This window comes from Podarcis muralis, chromosome 7 (assembly GCF_964188315.1).
Source record: "Podarcis muralis chromosome 7, rPodMur119.hap1.1, whole genome shotgun sequence".
Classification (NCBI taxonomy): Eukaryota; Metazoa; Chordata; class Lepidosauria; order Squamata; family Lacertidae; genus Podarcis; species Podarcis muralis.
The window spans coordinates 17,974,565-17,997,452 of record NC_135661.1 but is presented as its reverse complement, the minus strand read 5'-3'; the positions used below and the strand labels follow the sequence as shown (position 1 = coordinate 17,997,452).

The window sequence follows — 22,888 nt, the reverse complement described above, 5'->3', positions numbered from 1 at the left end:
AGCACAGGAGCGTTAGTGATCTTCTACCAGTGTACATAGATACTCTTAAATATCTCCTATTCTTCTGTCAATCTCCTGGGGATTCCTCAAAACTGTTTCAGCAGCTGGATGTGTTGTTGGACCAGCTCCCATCACCCATGCTTAGTGGGACTAGGGATGAGGGAGAAATTCAATTTTGTTCGCATTTTCATAGCATTGTAGAATTGGAGGTACCCTAAGCAACATAGGAAATCAACCCCCTGCAACGTCGGAAATCAAACTTATTCACATTTTCTCAAACCAAGATGCAAACTGCAACACACACCTATTCTTTGACATTTGAAAATTTCCAAATTTTGCTATGCAGTTTTCTAACCAAGCACTGAATTGTACTCAACTCAGTGCTTTTCGGGGTAGACCCAATTGCAATTCCAGGACCAAGTCAGTCACACTGATTAATTTCAATGATTCAGATCTGAGTAGGACTAAAATACCATACAGCAATGCATTATATAGGAGAAATTGCATATGTCTAAATGTCGTCGTGTAAGGGACGCGGGTGGCACTGTGGGTTAAACCACAGAGCCTAGGACTTGCCGATCAGAAGGTCGGCGGTTCGAATCCCCGCGACGGGGTGAGCTCCCATTATTCGGTCCCTGCTCCTGCCAACCTAGCAGTTCGAAAGCACGTCAAAGTGCAAGTAGATAAATAGGTACCGCTCCTGCGGGAAGGTAAACAGCGTTTCCGTGCGCTGCTCTGGTTCGCCAGAAGCGCCTTAGTCATGCTGGCCACATGACCCGGAAGGTGTACGCTGGCTCCCTCAGCCAATAAAGTGAGATGAGCGCCACAACCCCAGAATCGGTCACGACTGGACCTAATGGTCAGGGGTCCCTTTACCTTTACCTTTAAATGTTGTCATACCCCACCCCCAAAAAACTGTGTTTATTCAGAGAAATTCACATTAAGATATTATGAATTTTCGTGAGGATTTTTTTTTAAAAAAAGTTTACAAGTAGCTTCAGAAATTTGGACAGCTGAATCCATGTTTGGACAAAAAAGTGAAATTGAGATATTTGCCCATCCTTAGCTGGGACACATTGGAAGTGAACCCTAGCAACTTCTAGATGGTGGCAGATTAGCAGAGGTGGGCAGAAATTCAAGTGGTGTCTGCTGGCATATCTTTGAGTGACTGGTGGGTCACAGTAGGCATGTGTGTGTTTCAGGATCCTTCCCTATAATCTAACAATAGTGACAATGAAGAAAGCCTGCCGCTACCTAAACTTAGGCTATTAAAACCCTCTAATACATAGATTTGTGCTGAAAAATGCAGGACATCCCAGTATACAACTTGTGGTGTGCACTAAGTAATGGAATAGCTATTTATCACTGAGTGTTCCTTATTAGACCATCTGGGGTTTCTCTCATACCCTCATATTCTGGCTAGTAGTAACAGAAAATTAAAAAAGAGATTTGAATTGGATGAAATACCCATTGCTGATATTTTAGCCATTAAAAAAACAAAAACCAACATTTCCACAGATGTAAACAAACAAGATGAGATGATAATTATCTCCAGTTTCTTTTTAAATGGCTTTAGTGTTGCCTAATCTCCATTAACCTTTTCCCAGATTTTCCACACTGAGCATATGGTCCCCATCCCAATTTAATATTTTATGTCTCCTGACATATTCCTGGGCAAGGATTTGAGCCAATTTTGTCCTAAGAGAGCCTCTGATTGAAGTTGCTATGGAATAATATTATGTCCTTAGTCTAATCATGTTTTGAAGATGCTGTGATCCAGGTTCAGATGTGACAGGAATCTGTGGTTTGAGTAAATATAATGCCACCATCGCCGCCTCCTATCCAGATGTGCATGGAAGGTAGAGGGGATCATGCAGGTTCATATTAATTACATCTCAAACACGGCATTCTGCCTCTGGATATTTTCAAATGTTTAGAAAGTTTCACTTTGGTGTATAATGTGACACTTCTCGGCTGCCTTTTTCAGTTTGTTGATAAATGCTATCCAGTAAAATCACTGACCTTGATATCTTTTATTATGTAGCAATGGTACTGGAAGTAATGTTTGTAGGGCACTTAAAATGATGTTGCATTAAAATTCAGGAGCTGCTCAGCCTGGCAAAAGGGCTCATATATGTGGCAGTAGTTCAGAAACAATCGCAGCAAGCAGAAGATGGAGCAGGCAAAGAAGAAAAGTTAAAACATTTTTTTTTAAAAAAAAAACCAGAACTAGTACCTGGAAACTCAACAGCTGGTTTGAACAGATCCATTTTTAATCTCAGAACTTTCTGCTTGCATTGCTCTCAGCCCGTACACTGGTACCTCGGGTTACAGATGCTTCAGGTAACAGACGCTTCAGGTTACAGACTTCGCTAACCCAGAAATAGTACCTCAGGTTAAGAATTTTGCTTCAGGATGAGAATAGAAATCACACGGCGGCGGCGGCGGCAGCAGGAGGCCCCATTAGCTAAAGTGGTGCTTCAGGTTAAGAACAGACCTCCAGAACAAATTAAGTTCCTAACCCAAGGTACCACTGTAATCAAAGATCCAAAACATCCTGGAGGATGTGCTTTAAGGGTTCAGGAAATTCTTGTTCAGAAGATCATTGGAGTATGGGCTGCTTCAGTCATTGATTGTCTCTCAGCCATGGCAAGGTCCTGACCCACTGCTTGGACAAATCATAATCCACAGGTACTGAGTCTCATTTGCACTTGATGAATTTGGAGGTTCAATGATACGGTTTAGATTTATGGTTACTGCTCTTGTGTGGCTTGAACCCACAGCAATATATTCATTACCAGGTTTGATGAGGCCCTAAGCTACTGAAGGTAATGGGGCCCTTTATATGTCCAGCTGTCCTTTGTCAACAACAAATTGTCGCTGTTTTTTGTGTTGAATATATGCTATATGGTAATTTATGGACCTAATTTAGGCACCCTATATATAGAAATGAGCAAACCAGTGATATTTTAGGGAGCAGGCTACCTGGCGGGGCCCATTACTTACATCATAGGAGCCTACACAACACAAAACACTGTTGCTGTATGTAGGTTTTATTTTATTTGTTTTTATCATATTTTGGAAATGTACATTTTTCCCCTTTAATTTTTTTGGGGGCCCCAAGAGAGTGGGGCCCTAAGCTATAGCTTGTTTAGCTTATATGTAAATCCGGCAATGTTCATTACCAAACTAGGAATGCTTAAAAGGTTTGTCATTATGGCCAGCCATAATGTAAAAAGATGACTGTCTCTGAGCCCATAAGAAATCAGAGCTCTTAACTGTGTCCTTCAGCCCCCTGACATTAAAAGTAAGAATATTAAGGTCATTAGCTACCATGCGTAAACACAGATATTACCACTCTTCATCAGAGAAAGCTTTGGCCATTCAGTGTGATAATCCATTTACATAAACAAGAGGAACTATATTTTGTGGATGTTGCATAGTCCATTTGCAGAATCTGAGATATGAGATGAAACGTTACAGGTCCATTTTTTTGCTGAGAAATTTGCCTTCTTTCCCCTTTCAGCTTTTCATTTCATGAAAAATCACTGCAGACGTGCATATTCGCCACCCATCTGTGAGCAGCTGATGCTTTGCATTATGATGTCAGTTTTTGCACACACATATTCCTGAAAAATATGTAACTGCCAAGTATTGGACCAGCCCATGCAGTTCAGCAACTGACCTTTGAGAGTCATGTAAAATTATTAGAAGATCATCATAACAAACTGGTCGTAAACCAAGACATAGCTGATAGAATTGCAGTAATAGTTGGAGGATTCTTCTGAAGTCTGTTATGTTTTAAAAGAAAAAATGTTGAACTGTTTGGAAATAGTGTGGGTATAAGTTAAAACTGAGGATATCCTTATTTGAGTGAGGGGAATTCTTTGTATTACAATAAGCCTAAAAGCCAAAGCACTTGCTGTATAAAATGAAAATGTCCTTAAGACAGCCAATCTAGAGATGGAAGTCCTACCCTCACAAACATTTCCAGTACAAAAGTATTGCCTTCATCAGGCATAGGCAAACTCGGTCCTCCAGATGTTTTGGGACTACAACTCCCATCATACCTAGCTAACAGGACCAGTGGTCAGGGATGATGGGAGTTGTAGTCCCAAAACATCTGGTGGGCTGAGTTTGCCTATGCCTGGCCTTCATTGTTTAAAACACCTTTTCTTTATTGTTCTCCATTTTTGGTGCAAAGTGTAGTTTGGTTTAAAAGCAAGACCAAGTTGTGCTGCAGACTAGGAGGCCTAGAGCAATCATGACCAGTGTGGATAACTACATACCTTTCCAAGTACATACCGTAATCACTTTGGGTCTAGTTTTCTAGTTCAACCATTGAATGTACTTGCAGAAAACAGGGATCATGACATTTGCACTCTAGAAAGCAACCTTGCACAGAACTGGGAGTTAATTGCTTCAGCAGTTGGGATCGGAGAAATTGCGATACAATTGTAAGGGGAACACAGTGTTTCAGTGCTACCCACATGGCTAATACACACCATGTACAAAAGTCTACCTCCATTAAGACCTGAGCACAGTGGATGAAAAATACATTTCCCTCGACAGAGCATGGTTATTTGAGACACAGAGGCCAGGCTGGTGTGGATGAACATGCTCTTTGAAGCAACAGAGGTGCCTGTACTGTATATTGCACATGTAGCCTTCTTTTCTGAACTAACCGTTAGGGGTTTTGGCAGCATTTTTAGGGTAATGAGGCAATGTGTAAGCACAAGGAAGCCCCTCTTCCCCCATCACTGATTAAAGCCAAACATCAGTGTTGGGGAGGTGGGAGAATCATATGGGTACAGAAGGATGCATGCCTCACTTTAAAAAATAAAATAAAATGCTCCTTGCATGTAGTAATTTAACATGCCAGTGATCAATCTACACCAAGATAATACTTCATGTTTTCGGCAACAACAGCAGGCAGTGTCATCGCTTTTAGCTGTTTCTTCCTTGTAAATTTGACCTTAACGAAACCTGGAATCTCTAACACTGACTGAAGAGCAGCAGGAGGAGTTGGACAGAAGCATTAACTGAAAACAAACGGTGCAATTAAGAAACTGAACCCAGGTAAACCCTCATCCCCAGGTACAGGAATGTGTTATGATTCCCTCTTTATGGGGTGAGCAGCTGTGGCTAGGGCAGGGGGTTCATCTCTTTCTAAACCATGCAGTGAGGTGACCTCAACTGAGTGTGAGTGATGGGGGAATTAAACGGCGTGCAAAGTGTTCTCCCAGCTGCGAACTGAAACAGCATTCCCCCCTTTTGGACTTTTTCACTCCCCACTGGGGCTCCTCCTCCTCCGAAATGGGCAGGAGGGTCTGTGGTGTGGCTGATTTATGCAATCATTCCTCAGTTCCTTCTTGCTGGGCTGCTGTTGCTGAAGAGCTGTCCGTCCCGGGCCGAAAGGAGCCGCCAACTGTAAGTGAGATGAAACAAAGTCAGCTTGCCTTTTCTATTTCCCCCCTTCATTTTTCTTTCCTGCCTGGACACAATTTTTTTTTCCTTTGCAAACATTCAGCACCAGATGCTGTGAACTTAGCAAGAACATAATCTCTTCTGCCTGGCAACACCCCCCCCCCCCCCGGTTTCTATTCCATGCAATCTCTTTTCTCTTGGTAGGGGGCTAGAGTTTTGTCTTCACTCTTTCACGTTCCAGCTAATTTTCCATTTTAAAAATGTCCATCTTCAATGCAAACTTGGAAGGGAGTTTGGATGTGCCTCAGTGCTCACTCAGGAAACTTTCAGTTAGAGGCTGTGACAATATTCGGGTAGGATTCGATCACATGCTAGTAAATGCAGGTTGTACAATTCTCAGTGTGCAACTTACCTGCTATGCTCAAAAAAGACAGAGAGGACTTTGGGCAATAAGAAGAGGGGTGGAAAATTGCAAGGTAGCCTCCCTGGAAACAGCTCAGAACGGGTGCCTCCTTTATAGCCAATGGTGTCTAATCTTCCCGCAAACAGATCAGGATGAACTCAGGGTTGGAGTTGTCTTGAAGTGCCTTCATTGCACAGGTTGTCCTATAAGTGCTTTAATCTACATTGGGTTGGCGGATGTGTGACAGACCTGTGGAAGCCTGATTAATTTGGCCTCCAGGTTATCAGCTGAAGGTAGCAAAGTGGCCGTCCAGTGTGACCCAATGCAAAATGTCAAGGTGAAATCTGCAAAGGAGGGGTTGAGTTTGGTTTGAAGCTCATGGAATCTCTTGCAGAGCCTGGATCCTCCCCATTTTCCAGGGTGTCCCAGGGACTGATCATTTTTCTGGACTTTACGCATGTGCCGATTGCCTCAATCTTATTATTTAAAGCTCTGTGAGATTTCACATGTAGAGTATCATTCCCCCCCCCCCACCTGTACACAGTAGGGCTGGAGGGGCAAATTTGATCGAGTTTGCATTTCAAGGTGACCCTCCATAATCGGCATGTTGGAAAATGAAATGCAAAAGTGAAACAGATACTTTTCTTTTCTTTTTTTTTTTTTTAAAAAATCACATTTCTCCAGATTCTGCAATATAGTTTTCCAGCCATGTAAACAAATGCAAGTTACTGAGCAAAGTTTTGCATAAAAACACATCTGTTTGTGATGGTAGAGTACAAAAAATGCACTGTACTGGAGAATATTGCTTTGCAAAACTCTGTGTCTTAGGCAAACTGCACACAAAAATGTGTGCATCGGAAGAAATTCACACTAAAATGCTTTTGAATCTTCAAGAGGACTTTTTAATATGTATTTTAAAAAATAGCAAAGTGCTGTGTACATGTGCAGAACTAACCTTAAGATTGGAAAATGAGAAACAAAGGGCTGCATGCAACTAAATTCCAGAGTAGACCCATTGAAATTAAACAGATCCATGGTATAATAACATGGCCCATCTAGACCAGCATCCTGTTCTCACAGTGGCCAGCTGGGCGTCTGTGAGAATCCTGCAAATGGGACCTGAGACAAGAACTCCCTCCCTGCAGTTTCCAGAAACTGGTAATGCAAAAACACTTTGCCTCTGACACTTCAGTGGGTCAACTCTAAGTTGGATTAGCATGGGACACAACCCTGGGAAATACAGTGGTACCTTGGTTTACAAACTTAACCCGTTCCGGAATTTCGTTCTTAAACCGAAACCATTCTTAAACCGAGGTGTGCTTTCCCTAATCAGGCCTCCTGCCGCCGGTGCCCTTCCACCGTTCGGCTTCCGTTCTTAGACCGATGTAAAGTTTGCAACCCGGGACTCTACTTCTGGTTTTGCAAAGTTCATAAACTGAATAGTTCGTAAACAGGGCTGTTCTTAAACCGAGGTACCACTGTAGAGAAATTGACAGGTTGGACCATCCATACCTTTGCCTCTTTCTCTAACTCTCTTGCTTCCCTGAGTCTCTCTCTCTCTCTCTCTCTCTCTCTCTCTCTCTCTCCATGTACACAAGTGCAAATCATTTGAAATGCATGCTGTCCTTCTACACAGATCATAGTTTTGGAAGAGGACTGATGTGTAACTCCCAAAAGTAATTTTCTTCCAGCAGATCACCTCGTCCTGCTGTGACATTTCCCAAGAGAGACTCGCATAATTCTGGGGGTGCAGGGGAATCTTGTAGTACAGCCCTGCTAGGACTTTATCGCTTTGGAGATCTGTTCAGACCCACGACTGAATACCCTCCCTGAATATTAACAAAACATAGAGACGCAAAACTTTCCCGCATTTAGAAATGAGTGAGTGAGAGAGAGAATGCTAAGGCCAGAACCATCTTCCTTGGTGCTTGATTTCCATGGGGATTATTTTGGGGGGAGAGGCATCCTAGATTTAATTCCCTTCCGCCGCAATGCTTATCTTTCCCTCCATCAACAGATATGCCCTAGACCTGTGCAATAAATTGCAACAGTCTGATTTGCATTTTGCTGCCAACAGAGGCTCCCCTGATCAGTAGCAGTGAAGTTGAGCTGATGGACAAAACCCTCCGAGTCGCCTTTGGCGTGTGCACCACTCTGCTTTTGCTGGGAAAACCGAACTGGATAGGTGAGAAAAGAAAACTCTTCTTGAATTCTGTGACCCAGTTTACAAAAGCTCTTCCTTTGCGATGCTGAAGGCCTCAGGTTCAGTCGGAAGCCTCTCCTCTGTGTGTTGCACGCTAAGGCCAGAAGCTGAAATGGAGGTGCAGGAGAGGAAGGTGCCAGGAATGATGGATAATAGAATTGTAGCGTTGGAAGGGATCCTAAGGGTCATCTAGTCCAAGCTGGGATGGGTCAGGACAATATGGGATTGGGGAGGCAACTCCCATCTCTTGTGGGGGCGCAATTCGTGCCAGTTAAGAATTTGGGTGTAATCTTCGACACCTCCCTTTCCATGGAGGCGCAGATTGCAGCTATAACAAAGGCGTCATTTTTTTTATCTCCGCCAAGCTAAGCAGTTGGCTCCTTACCTCTCTCGCCCTGACCTAGCCACTGTGATCCACCTGACGGTCACCTCCAGACTTATTGTAACTCACTCTACGTGGGGCTGCTCTTGAGACTGACCCAGAAACTCCAGCGGGTGCAGAATGCTGCGCTGAGACTCCTTACAGGGTCCTCGCAGCAGGATCACATTCACCCGGTGCTATACCAGCTGCACTGGCTCCCGGTGGAGTAGAGGATCAGGTTTAAGGTGCTGGTTTTAACCTTTAAAGCCCTATACGGCCGAGGACCCTCGTACCTACGGGACCGCCTCTCCTGGTATGCCCCACAGAGAAACTTACGGTCCTCAAATAAAAACATCTTGAAGGTCCCAGGCCACAGAGAAGTTAGGCTGGCCTCAACCTGAGTCTGGGCTTTTTCGGCTGTGGCTCCGATCTGGTGGAACACTCTGTCACAAGAGACTAGGGCCCTGCGGGACTTGACATCTTTCCACAGGGCCTGCAAGACAGAGCTGTTTCACCAGGCCTTTGGCCAGGGCACAGCCTGATCCCATGCTTTGGCAATCCTCACAGAACTCTAGCCCAATGGTTGCCATTAATCTGATTTGAACTGATTTTATAATGAAATGATTTTAGAATGTTGTATCATTTTACTGTTGTTAGCTGCTCTGAGCCTGGCTTCGGCTGGGGAGGGCGGGATATAAATAAATTATTATTATTATTATTATTATTATTATTAAGCCCCAGTAATGTGGCAATTCTCCTGCCAACCTAGCAGTTTGAAAGCATGAAGTGCAAGTAGATAAATAGGTACCACTCCGGTGGGAAGGTAAACGGTGTTTCCGTGCACTGCTCTGGTTCGCCAGAAGCGGCTTAGTCCTGCTGACCACATGACCCGGAAGCTGTACGCTGGCTCCCTCGGCCAATAAAGCGAGATGAGCGCCACAACCCCAGAGTAGGTCACGACTGGACCTAATGGTCAGGGGTCCCTTTACCTTTACCTTTAATGCGGCAATTGCAGCTAAAGAAGCCCAAACAAATGGTCATCCAAAAACACTCAATGAAGGAGAGCCCGTCACCTCAATGTACTCTAATCATATGGAATTCCCTGCCACAAGATGCATCAACAGATCCTAGTCTGACTCAGCATCCTACGTCTTAAGAGATGGGCTGTAAGTCAGTGGTTAGCAAATCTGCTTTGCATGCAGAAGGTCCTAGATTCAACCCGCCAGGCAGGGCTGAGTGAGAGACAGAGTCCCATCTGAAATTCTGGAGAGAGCTGCTGCCTGTCAAGGTAGACAACACTGAACTAGATAGACTAAAGGTCTGACTCGGTATAAGGCAGCTTTCTATGTTTCTGAGCTCCTGGAGCCTCCATATCTGACCTTGTAAGCAGAATGTTGGGCCATATGGTACGATTCAGGAAAGGGTTCCTTAAAACTTCCAGCTGTCTTTGGGAAATTCTCAGCACACCTGAGGCCATACCATATCAGAGGGCAGGTGGAGGGCTGCATACCTGTCCCTGTGGCACAAAGGAAGGAAGAAAATGTACCTCCCTACATGCAGAATATTAGCACCTCAGGGTGAAGGGTGCGTTAGAAACCTTCCACAATCAGGGAAGCTTTGAAATGTGGATCATTCAGATCCTATTCACCATAAAGGTAAAAGGTAAAGGACCCCTGGATGGTTAAGAAAGGTAAAGGTACCCCTGACCATTAGGTCCAGTCTTGGCTGATTCTGGGGTTGCAGCGCTCATCTTGCTTTACTGGCCGAGGGAGCCGGTGTACAGCTTCCGGGTCATGTGGGCAGCATGACTAAGCCGCTTCTGGCGAACCAGAGCAGTGCACAGAAACGCTGTTTACCTTCCCACCAGAGTGGTACCTATTTATCTACTTGCACTTGACGTGCTTTCGAACTGCTAGGTGGGCAGGAGCTGGGACAGAACAACGAGAGCTTACTCCATCGCTGGGATTCAAACCACCGACCTTCCAATCAGCAAGCCCAAGAGGCTCAGTGGTTTAGACCACAGTGCCACCTGCTCCCATGCATGACCAACATGAATAATAACAAAAATATGCTGTGCTTTAAAGTCCTAGCAATTACCTTGAAGACTGACTCAGATATTCTGTTTGCAAATTCAAATATAAAGTGTTGTTTATCTTGCCGAAAGCAAAGTTTTTTTTCTTGGGGGTGGGGTGGGGAGTGAAAATCTGATTTCAATAACTGTTTTGAGCAGATCGGCTTAACAAAATTATCTTTATTAACTTCCCTGCCACCCCCAAGAGAGAAGGTTTTGATTTATTGAGGCAGGTTTTGCGAAGCTCATTTCCACGCAGCTGCAGTGAAAATGGTACAAAGTGTTTTACTTTGATCTAGTTGTTCTGCGGGAAATTTTCATAATTGGCAGCTCCACAGATCTCTGGGAAGTTTGAACTTTGAAGAATTTACGATGCTGCCATTCTAGGGCTAAAAGTCCAGCTTAGTTTGCTATTCTCCCAGAATTACAAGGCTGCTCTGTTGTTTTCCTCTGTGTGCCAAAATACGTTTTTGACGCTTGGCTCGAGAGCTTACTTCCCAGAGGAGCTCCTCTTGCTGTTTGATGGATGGCATTTGCCAAAAACATTTGAACAGAGGTGGGAGTTCTGCCAGGAAGGGGCTAGGGAGACTGGGAGATGGGGAGAGGGCCGTAGCTCATTGTTATGGCACCTGCTTTGCCTGCGGAAGGTCCTGGGTTCAATCCCCAACATCTCCAGGTAGGACTGCGAGAGAGACCTCTGCCTGAAATACTGGAGAGCTGCTGCCGGTCAGTGTAGGCAGTGCTGAGCTATGTGGACAAATGGTGTGATTCAGTACAAGTCTGCTTCCTATGTTCCTGTTCCTTGGACCAGGCTGGTTGCAGTATATTGGCCTGGGCACTTTCCTCTCCTTCATCTTCTTTAATAAGTTGTAACCATACTGATGGATAAACGAACCTCCCTGAGATTCCATAGGCAATAACTAGCTCAGTGGTGGAACGCACGTTGTGCATGCAAAAGGACCCGGGTTCAAATCTGGAATCTCCCATTCCCAAACCCTGGAAAAACACTACCAGCCATGTAGATGCTATTGATGTGTCTGCTATGGTATGACCTGGAATAATATGGAAGATTCGTATTTGGCACCCGGCCAAGGGAGGTAGCTCTCAACTGGGAAGGAACACAGGGTGACCATTTAGGCGTTGCCAAAAATCAGAAGAAAGGAGAATGCAGATTTGCATAGCATTTGCATATGTTCGCCGCTTATGTATAGCTGGCAAATTTAGAAGCAGACTATAATTTAAACACATCTCACCCTGGTGGGTTAGGCTGGGAGCAAGTAACCCTATGCACCAGCTGAGTCTTGCTGTTGATGGGGGAAGCCTCAGCCCTTGTGATCTCTCCTTATTTACCTTAAATCAGCCTTGATCCCTCAAATGCATAATGACACAGGAAGCTTATACAGTGGTACCTCGGGCTAAGTACTTAATTCGTTCCGGAGGTCCGTTCTTAACCTGAAACTGTTCTTAACCTGAAGCAGCACTTTAGCTAATGGGGCCTCCGGCTGCTGCCACACCGCCAGAGCACAATTTCTGTTCTCATCCTGAAGCAAAGTTCTTAACCCGAGGTAATATTTATGGGTTAGTGGAGTCTGTAACCTGAAGCATATGTAACCTGAAGCGTATGTAACCCGAGGTACCACTGTAATGCGGAAGTTGTCTTAAACGGTCTTATACCATCGGTCCATCTACCGCAGCACCATCCACACTAATAATAATAATAATAATAATAATAATACCTTTATTGTCATTGCCCCCTCTCGGGGACAACGAAATTACACTAACTGGCTCTCTGGGGTTTCAGACCAACATATCTCTCAGTCCCATCTGGAGATGCCAGGGTTTGAACTTGTCACGCGACACAGATGTTCTGCAGCCCTTCCCTTTTGCAGGACAGTCCTTGGCAAAACAGGACACATGGGAGGGGGGCAACCCTGAATTAATCACACCTTCGTTCCCTGCTCGTGAAAAGCTCCCTGATAGGCTACGATCTCTCAGACACAGCTCCCTAATTGGCCAGGACATATGACACACAGGACGGCCTGCGGCACAGTCTCATAATTTCATATCAGCCCGCCCCCCCCCCCCCGCCAGAAAGCCACACGGCGTTATGCTCTGCGGCTTCTCCTGCTTTGTGAGGTTTTCGCTCACACATGCCACCTTGCGCCTCCTTTCTCCACGGTGCTTGTTCTGGGATCCCAGCAGAAAAGATCAGTGTTTGGATTTGGGCGCTGTACAAATGTCCCTGTCACGAACTTTGGCCATGGCTGCCATGCGATTATTTATGGCTCCTTTCAGGACGTTGCCTTTTTCTTTTAAAAAAACAACAACTAAATAATAAAAAGCTTGGAGGCATTCTTCTTCTTCTTCTCTACAATGGTGCTTTGAGCGCCCCCCCTTCCCACAGTGGGGGGCACTGAAGGCTTCAATGAGGCCACTTGTTCCCGTCCAAGGCCCCTGCGCAGGTCTCGGAAAAGGAGCCCGAAGGAACTCCTGCTGGCTCAAACGAGCGGGCTCTGAATGGGAACAAGGGGGTTCCTTTGAGCCTTTCTGTAGCTCCATGGAGAGCTGTCGTGGTGTGAGTAAAAGCCCCTTTTGAGGAGGCGTAATTTAGAGTTCAGTCCAAGACGGAGGAGGCAAAATTGATGAACCTTTTCTATAAACACTTTAAAAAGAGAGGTGGGAGGGGTGGGGTGGAGAGAGAGAGAGGGGGGGGGGAGATTTGGTCCCCAGGATTCTGGAATGTCCTCATCTCTCTGCCAGGCAAGCTGGTATTTTGATTTCCTCAGGCCAGAGGTGGGGGAAGCTTTTCCAGCTCAGGGGCTGCCCTGCCCTGTGGACAGCCTTTTGTAGGTCACATGCCAGTGGCACACAGGTGGGAAAAGGTGTGGGACAGCAAAGGCAACATTTACCTTGGTGCAATGGGGAAGTTTTTATGCACACTTTCTGTCCTCCGCCCAGGCAAGCGAGGGGCACTGTCAGAGTTCGGTGACCTTCCGCTTGCAGGATGGTGGACCTCCATTGATGGTTGCAAGAATGCGATAAGTTCACTGTTCCTTTGTTGTTTTGTTTTAATTCACAGGCGCTGCGGAGGATGGGGATTCCGTCAGCAGGGTACGTGTCTGTCTCTTTGGGTGTGTGTGGTTTGTCTGGGGTAGGAATGGATTTGAACGCCAGGGTTAGATGCTGAGCCAGGTTATGGGGCGGGAGGGATGGTCCCATGTATTAACAGAAAGAGATGCAAGTCTTGTCCAAGTCTAATGCTGGTGCCCATAGCCTTGACCATGTTTGATGTGAGAAGAACCAATGACCTTTCTGATCTTGGAGTTTCGAACAGTGCTGTGTGCGTGCAGCTTTCTTCACCATTCCAACGGCCTATTCCTATTAAAATCCCCGTATTTAAGGGACCGCCTCTCCTGGTATGCCCCACAGAGGACCTTAAGGTCCATGAATAGCCATAGTTTAGAGATCCCGGGCCCTAAGGAAGTCAGACTATCCTCCACCAGGGCCAGGGCCTTTTCAGTGATGGCTCCGACCTGATGGAATGCTCTGTCCCATGAGACTAGGGCCCTTCAGGATTTAACCTCCTTCCGTCGGACCTGTAAGGCAGAGCTATTCTGCCTGGCCTTTAATTTGAACTCAGACTGATCTTTATTTCCCTTCTCTTCCCTCCCCCTCCCCTTTTATGAAGATTACCCGCTCTGAGACCCCACAGCTAATTCTCCCCTGGCCTCCTCGCTGGCCCAAGTAGGACTAATTCAGCCAGTTAGCCCTGGTGATTATCTAATGCTTATTAGATGGATTTCCTCTAAATTGATTTCTGAACTTTGAATTTTATTGTTATTCATGTTTTCATACTGTATTTTATGCTGCTTTTACAATTAAGTGTTTTAAATTTGTTGTTAGGCGCCCTGAGCCCAGTTTTTGAACCAGGAAGGGCGGGGTATAAATAAAAATTATTTTATTATTATTATTATTAGTAAACAAATGATTTCGTTTGCAGGACTCCGCCTCTGCTGGGGAAGGCGGGAAGGACTACCCAATGTTCTATGTCACAACCATCCTGGTAAGGCGGCTTGGCAACTTTTGCAAAAGATGGGACTCCACTGTGTTGTGGTGTTATAAAGCATATCAAAAGTTTTTTTTCTTCTCTTTACTAATGTAGCTGAGTTCGATTGCCCCCAAATACCCGTTGCTGGAAATCCCAGGTTGGCAGAGTGCTGTTGCACACGATATCTTTATTGTCATTGTCCCATGCAGAACAATGAAATTGAAAAACTACATAAAACTAAACTACATAAAACTACCACAAAACTACATAAAACATTCAAAACCCCCTAAAAACTCTAAAACCCCATTTTAAAATACACTCTACTATAGAGACCCCTTATGCTGCATTTAGAACCAGAATTGCATTTGCATAGAAACTGTTTTTCAGGCGGCTAGTCCTGGCCTTTTTAACTCTATACCTTCTTCCAGAAGGCAGAAACTGAAAGAGATAATTTCCGGGGTGCGTACTATCCTGTGCTATCTCTGCCGCTTTCTTATGACACCTGGCAGCATAGATTTGATCTAAGGTGGGAAGAGTGCACCCAATTATTCTCTCTGCAGTCTTTACAACCCTGGATAGCATTGTTTTTTCCCTGGCCGTGCAGCTCCCAAACCACACACACAGACCATAAGTTAGTACGCTCTCCACAGTGCAATGGTAAAATGCCATCAACAGGTCCTTTGAGAGATTGTTTTTCCGGAGGATTCTCACATGTCTGGTTTTTGGGCTTTCTGCAGGCATCTGGTTGGCCATTGTAAGAACAAGGTGCTGGACTAAGTTGGGCCATTGGCTTGATCCAGCAAGCTTGTCTTATAGCTGATGAAAACTTGGCAGCACCTCGCAGGCAGCTGAGTTTAGGTTGACCCATGAAGCTCTGCCTGTGGTCTTTGGTGGTTCTTTCTTTCACATATTGGGGCCCCGGTCAATGCAACCATGTGCAGACATGCCTTGTTAGCTAGGTTCTCCTTGCCTTGTCCATAGGAAAAGCCTTATGTGATGGCCAAAGGTGCAGAGCTCGAGGGCTACTGCATTGACCTGCTGGAGAAGCTCTCCAAAATGCTTCACTTCAAGTACAAAGTGGGCATCGTCAAGGACGGGAGGTATGGAGCGCTGAGTTCCGGAGGAAACTGGTCCGGGATGATCGGAGAGATTGTGAGGAAGGTAAGCTTTCTCCTGAGTGTGTGTGTTGTGCATCTTCCCTGTTGAAAAAGACTACTGCCACTTTGCAGCACTCGTGGAAATTGATAAAAGGAAAACATCATCAGATGAACATGTTCTAGCTCAGACATCTTGGGTTTGATCAGTCTTAACTGGAGTCCAATATGGTGGCAGCAGCTATGCTATGACCCACCTGGGAGGGCCTCACCACCTGCCCGTGGGTCCTGACCCGCTGGTTAAAGAACTATGGCCTATACCTGGTGGGCAGCATTTCTCCAGGAACGGGTCATTTTTGACAAGGCTGTTGTTTACTTCTGCCAGCCATTCGTTTTGCATTAGAATCTCTGACCTCTAGCGCCACAGTTGCAGATTTGGTCTTGTACATGTGTGTTTTCTACATGTATAACTCTTGGGGAGCCATGCAATCTTGCAACTGGCTCTGTCCCCCTGTCAATCTGCTGTCTCTCTTATTAGAAAATATTTACTAAAAGAAACAGATTTGTAGTTTTGACATAGACCCAGACTATGCTTACATAACTGCCGCAATGCTAAAAACATTCCACAAGTGGATATTTTCTTGAGGTTTGTCATTCCAGTATGCAATGAATAGAGACCGTATTCCCATAAAGCTATTTGGATGGCGATTCCGCATTTCTGTTACGATAAACTAGAATTTGTTAATCCGGTCTTAATATTGTTGGGGAGTTACTTGATTCCCCCTCCCAACAATTTCTTTGCAATGCAGACTTTTGCTGCTATTAACAGATTTGTTAAAAGTTCTAGATCTTCTTCTGGGAATATACAGGCCGTCTCTGATACACTCGTTCGGTTAGTGCAAGGCTTTCCATTTGCATAACTTACTCTCCCTCTCCTCTCCCTGTGTGTTCCCCGTACCCTCCCCAAATCTACTCTTGAGGTTGGGGGGGGGGAGGGAGGACCCTGAACAAATTTAGGAGAGGAGGGAAAGGCATGGAGAGGGTGTTGGCTATCTGCAGATTAGTTGCGCTGCAGAAGGCGTGCCGGGGAGATGACACATTACAAGGAACGCAAAAATAACTTTAGCTAGGTTTTAATAACAAAAAACCCTTTTACATTAATTATATCAATAAGCATGACCCAACCACCAACCCATCCCCCAGGGCACTGAGAGAGCTAGGTGCTGCTCTTTATATACTATACGCAACAGCTTATTTACCACACCTTAACAGCACCTGCTATACCGCTTCACAGCTGTAAAACTAGGCCACGTTATTTGCTCTGGCCCTTCAAGACATACACATTTTGCGGAACAATAATGAACCTTCAAATTTAAAGAGACCATTCAACGGGGGGGGGGGGGGGGCTCTGTTGTGCAGGCAAAATACTTTGCACTGATGGAAGGAATGCATCGAATGCCGCTCTATTATTATTTTTTAAGTAGCCCAAATATTTAGGATCAAATGACACATGCATGGGTGGAACTTGGGTTTCTGAAGTAGATCCCCCCCCAACCCTGAGGGCTGACAACCCCAGTCTGTTGGACCCCCGTTCTCAGTGTCATGATTCTACTTTGGGAAGCTGTGAAATGCACAGCTATCGACTGGGAACGAAGATGGGGAAGAGAGTTCTGTGCATGTGTGTGGAATCTAATGGCATTGTATGAGAAACAGTCCTTTGCCACCTCTCTCTCCCCTTTTGGTAGGAAGCTGACCTGGCGGTTGCTCCGTTGACCATCACGTCGGTGAGAGAGGATGTCGTTGACTTCACCCAACCTTTCCTGTACACAGGAATCGGGATCTTGCTTGAGAAGGACACTTCCCTTGAGGAGGCTTCCCTCTTCCATTTCTTGACCCCCTTCAGCAAGGAGACCTGGTGTGGCATCCTGGTGGCTTACCTGTTCTCTAGCCTTTGCTTGTTCCTCGCTGCCAGGTGAAATGTCTCTTCTCTCTTCCAGATGATAGAAAGGAAGAAGCAGGTGTCCCCCCTTTTCTTTTCTTTTTTAAAAAATAGTGATAGTTGTGCTTGTAAGATGCTTTGAGTCATTATTATGAGTAAAGTGACTTATTATTAAGCACAGTACATATATGTAAAGACATGATAGCCAGACATATGGGCAGAGATACAAAATATTACCAGTTTTTTTACCACACATCTTCAGCTGAGGGAAATGGGGCAAAATTCTCTTCTCAGGTTGATAGAAGCAGGTGACCCCCCAACCCCACAGCCTTGATAATTTACTGCATGTGCCTGTAAACACATCACAAAGCCCAGACACATCAGTGGATTCATAAAATAATATTATTAGTGATTTTTTATTTTTTTTTACCACACACCTTCATCTGAGGAATGTGTGGTGAAATTCTCCTCTCAGGTTGACAGAAGAGGCATATAACTTAAATAAAAGCAACAACAGCTGGGATGTTTTACCACAGTATGTGTATTAAAGCACACCATAGCCCAAACATATTGGCAGATGCAGGAAATCTCAGTGATTTTTACCACACATCTCCACCTGATGTGTGCAGATGACACCCAGCTCTACCTCTCCTTTAAATCAGAACCAGTGAGGGCGGTGAAGGTCCTGTGTGAGTGCCTGGAGGCGGTTGGAGGATGGATGGCGGCTAACAGACTGAGGTTGAATCCTGACAAGACAGAAGTACTGTTTTTGGGGGACAGGGAGCGGGTTGGTGTGGGGGATTCCCTGGTCTTGAATGGGGTAACTGTGCCCCTAAAGGACCAGGTGCGTAGCCTGGGAGTCATTTTGGACTCACAGCTGTCCATGGAGGCGCAGGTTAACTCTGTGTCCAGGGCAGCTGTCTACCAGCTCCACCTGGTACGCAGGCTAAGACCCTACCTGCCCGCGAACTGTCTCGCCAGAGTGGTGCATGCTCTAGTTATCTCACGCTTGGACTACTGCAACGCGCTCTACGTGGGGCTACCTTTGAAGGTGACCCGGAAACTGCAATTAATCCAGAATGCGGCAGCTAGACTGGTGACTGGGAGTGGCCGCCGGGACCATATAACACCGGTTCTGAGAGACCTGCATTGGCTCCCAGTACGTTTCCGAGCACGATTCAAAGTGTTGGTGCTGACCTTTAAAGCCCTAAACGGCCTCGGTCCTGTATACCTGAAGGAGCGTCTCCACCCCCATCATTCAGCCCGGACACTGAGATCCAGCGCCGAGGGCCTTCTGGCGGTTCCCTCATTGCGAGAAGTGAGGCTACAGGGAACCAGACAGAGGGCCTTCTCGGTAGTGGCGCCCGCCCTGTGGAACGCCCTCCCATTAGATGTCAAAGAGATAAATAATTACCTGATATTCAGAAGACATCTTAAGGCAGCCCTGTTCAGGGAAGTTTTTAATATGTAATGCTGTACTGTTTTTAACACTGATTGGGAGCCGCCCAGAGTGGCTGGGGAAACTCAGCCAGATGGGCGGGGTATAAATAATAAATTATTATTATTATTATATGCATGGTTATGTATTTTTCTAACCTGTTTTGGGATAGACTGTCTATATCCCAAAAGATGAGCCAAAAGTTCAGAAATGACTTCACAGCTTTGTTTTATTTATTGCTTGGTCCACCTTTCGGTATTCCAGTGCAGAGTTGTATATTTCATGTTTCATGAAATACTTAAAAAACCCAAAATGAAAAACAGACGCAGAAGGTGATACATTTTACTGGGGTGGGTGCTTGTGTTTTTCCCTTCTCTGGTAACAACTGCCCTCCCCAAAGGTCCTTTTCCACCTGCAGTTGCCCACAGAGAGGGCAATTTTAAGTGGAAAAAATGGCTGGCGCAGAGGAAGATGGCCCATTCAGGCTCATGGGGTCCTGCTCCACCAACTGCAGCCTGCCCCTCACCAGCTGATCCTTCTTACTCACAGCCAGTCCAAAGAGGCTTCCTGGCTTCCTCCTTAGTCTCAATTTTGCCTAACAGGGAGGAGTAGGATGGAGGCAAAAGATATAGGAAATAAATCAAGCCTGCTGGATCGTTTAGGGAAGCTTTTAATGTTTGATGTATCACAGTATTTTAATATTATTTTGGAAGCCGCCCAGAGTGGCTGGGGAAACCCAGCCAGATGGGCGGGGTATAAATAAATTATTATTATTATTATTATTATTATTATTATTATTATTATTATTATTATTATTCTGCCCACCTCTTATAAAGCCATCCAAATTGGTGGCTGTGGGGGTGAGTTCCATAGTTTAGTTCCTTTCGCCTGCCATTGGCTGTGGCTGTACCTGTCCTTGATTCTGACTCCGCCCACTGCTGGGCCTTCTGCCCTATTGCATCCAGTGGGCACCAGTCACTGCTGGGCTCGAGCAAAGTTTGGGTGTGTGTGAAGCTCTTCACTTTCCTTGCTCCTGAATGCTGCACAAACCCATAGTCTAGGAACAGCCTTTTTCATCTGAAAAGAAAAGGAACCATCTGTTCTCTTTTGCAAGATGCACACAGCTTGTGTGCTCCTGTGTTGTAATCCATGTGTCCACCAGGGGCAGGTGAATGACTGTCTTACCTTTCTGCCTCCCCCCTCCAGAATGAGCCCTTGCGAATGGGATGGAAACGAAGAGACCAGCTTCACGCTCATGAACAGTCTGTGGTTTGGATTGGGGGCATTCACCTTGCAAGGTAGGCCATATCAAGAGAGGCACTGGGAGATTCTCCAAAGTCCCATAGTTCCAACGATGCATGAAGTCCTTTCTTTTGGCTGTCCCGAATCTTCTAGCATTCACTTCCATTGGACTTTTAAGCACTTCTGATGTGCTTTCTGATGCTCCCACCCTCTTGCTTCCTCCCTGCAGGTACCGTGCCCCAACCCAAGTCTCTCTCCGTACGGATAATTTCTGCCATCTGGTGGCTGTTCAGCATTGTGCTACTGACCGCGTACATCGCTGGCTTCAGCTTTGTTTTGGAGTCGGGCTCTGAGCAGGTCTCCATCCAGACCTTTGAAGACCTGGTGAAGCAGGGGCATCTGGAGTTTGGGACCATGGAAAGCTCTTCGACACTCCAGTATTTCAAGGTGGGCTTGGCTATGTTTGGCTGCCAGGGATTTCAGCCCTGGGGTATGACAGCAAAAACCAGTTGTATGGAGACCTTGGCAGACTCTATACCAAATGTGGTTGGTACAGAACAGGCATAGGCAACTTCAGCCCTCCAGCTGTTTTTGGACTACAACTCCCATCATCCCTAGCTAACAGGTCAGGGATGTTGGGAATGGTAGTCCCAAAACATCTGGAGAGCCAAGGTTGCCTATGCCTGGTATAGAACAAGATTTCCCAAACTTGGGTCTCCAGCTCTTTTTGGGTCTCCAGCATCATCCCTGACTACTGGTCCTGCCAGCTAGGAATGATGGGAGTTGTAGTCCAAAAACAGCTGGAGGCCCAAGTTTAGGAAACCTTGGTATAGAATACAAGTTTCTGGAAATCATGAGTGCTGAGAGTGCTGTTGCACTCAGGTCCTGGTGACAGGCTTCCCAGTGGGGCAACTGGTTGGCCAAAATGGGAACTGGATGCTGGACTAGATGGGCCTTTGGCCTCATCCGGCAATGCTCTTCACAGGTTCTAAACTGGAATAAATTTGGGAATCTAGAGGGCTGCTTTTTTACCCGTCAGTGCACACTGCTCCTTTGAAGGGCTCCTTCCACTCATCTATGCATCCCCCAACACAATTTATCATGGTAACATGTTGCTGTTACTTGTTTTCTTCTTTACCTTTCGTGGCTCCTTATTTTACTCTGTGGAGAGTCGTGCCCATTAATGGCACTATATGAATGGACTAAGCAAATGAACAATGAAAAATTGAATGTCATTTTGTAGGAGGAGGGTATATGGTTGGTCTCAGCCGTAGGAGCCAACTCCTAGGGGCTCAGCTCCCTCTGCCCCCCCCCCCATAAAATGGCTGGGTCTCCCCCCAAAAAAGTTGATGGGCATTGCCATTCAAATGGTGTGCATGCGCCGTGTCATGTGATTGGTTATGCAGGGTGGGGCTCACCTGCCCCTCCCCCATATATTTTATTCAAGTCGGCGCACCTAGACTCAGCAAACCACTTGTGGTGGACTGGCCCATCCAGGTCTATTCATCAGAATTAAAATCTCAGACATCTGGTGGGCCCCATTTCTTTGTGAGTCCCATGCATGCTCTTCATAGCACAGGGGTGCCAATTTGCACCTGCTCGCTTTTCCCTGGGGATCTGGGTAAAAGTATAAATAACCGTAGCCTCAAAAAGCATGTAGAGCTGAAAGGGGAAGTAGGAAAAGACTCTTCCAAAGTCCTCCTTTGGCTCTGTGTAATTTTCAAGAGAAAAGAAGGTAACTTTCTGCATCACCTCGTGATCAAGTGGGGCAGGAATTGGGGTCTGTGGGTGCCAGGGGAACACCTAAATGGTACCATTGTATGCATGGGTGCCTTGGCGACCCCTGACATTATTGAATACCCTGTGGCTTCTTCGAATTACAAAGGCTTGTTTGCACACGCAAGTGACACGCTTGTGCAAACTGCTCAGCACATGCTTGTGTAAATGGCAGCTCTTTTTCATAGAATCATAGTGTGCTGGTCCCGTGGGTAGATCGAGAGGCGAGGTCCAAGTCCAGTCCGAGGTCGAAGGAGCAATATGGAGGCAGACCGTAAAAGCTGAGGCTGGGTGCAGGGCATGGTTCAGGCAGGAACTGGTGACCAGCAATGTTGCTCCTGCAACCTGGGACTGGGGCTGGCTGGCTTTTATCTGCCCCGAGGCATAGGGCGGCCCCGGTCCACAGGTGACTCGCCTCTCCTGGCCTGGAGGCGAGCACACCTCCTGTGGGAACTTAGTTCCCTCCGCCTCTCTGCCCTGAGCCTCTGAAGCCCAGGAGAGGCTGGAGAGTTACCGGACCCAGAGGCAACCTCAGCTTCCTCTGACGGGGCTGAGAGTGGAGCACCTGCAGGCAATGGGTTCTCCATTACCTCAGGAGCCAGAGCAGACTCAGCTGGTGCCTGCACCTGAGGATCCAGCACAAGTGAGGACCCTTCAGGCTCAAGCCCCAGCCCCAGCTCAGCTGGTTCTGGAGGCGGGGAATCCTGTGCATGCTGGGATCCCTCAGGTTCAGCATCCAACTCCGAATCCCAGGCCATCACACATATAATTGTAGATTTGGAAGAGGCCCTGGGGAACGTCTGGTGCAACCCCCTGCAATGCAGGAATGAATATGCAGCTGTCCCATATGGGGATCAAACCTGCGACCTTGGCGTTATCACCACCA

At 46.2% G+C, this 22,888-nt stretch overlaps 1 protein-coding gene across 2 annotated transcripts in view; it reads left to right on the top strand.

Moving 5' to 3' along the window:
* The first annotated feature begins 5,304 nt into the window (after positions 1-5,304).
* Positions 5,305-22,888, top strand: part of LOC114602565 (putative glutamate receptor) — a 23,782-nt gene continuing 6,198 nt past the window's right edge. The window contains exons 1-8 of one of the 2 annotated variants that reach the window (XM_028740950.2): positions 5,305-5,430; positions 7,908-8,015; positions 13,545-13,576; positions 14,466-14,528; positions 15,495-15,674; positions 17,353-17,579; positions 20,191-20,282; positions 20,456-20,673. In XM_028740950.2, the coding sequence (XP_028596783.2) occupies positions 7,943-8,015; positions 13,545-13,576; positions 14,466-14,528; positions 15,495-15,674; positions 17,353-17,579; positions 20,191-20,282; positions 20,456-20,673 (885 nt within the window). In that variant the 5' untranslated portion in view covers positions 5,305-5,430; positions 7,908-7,942. Of the gene's footprint in view, positions 5,431-7,907; positions 8,016-13,260; positions 13,338-13,544; positions 13,577-14,465; positions 14,529-15,494; positions 15,675-17,352; positions 17,580-20,190; positions 20,283-20,455; positions 20,674-22,888 lie in introns of those variants that run through there. The other variant, XM_077931322.1, reaches the window with a different exon arrangement.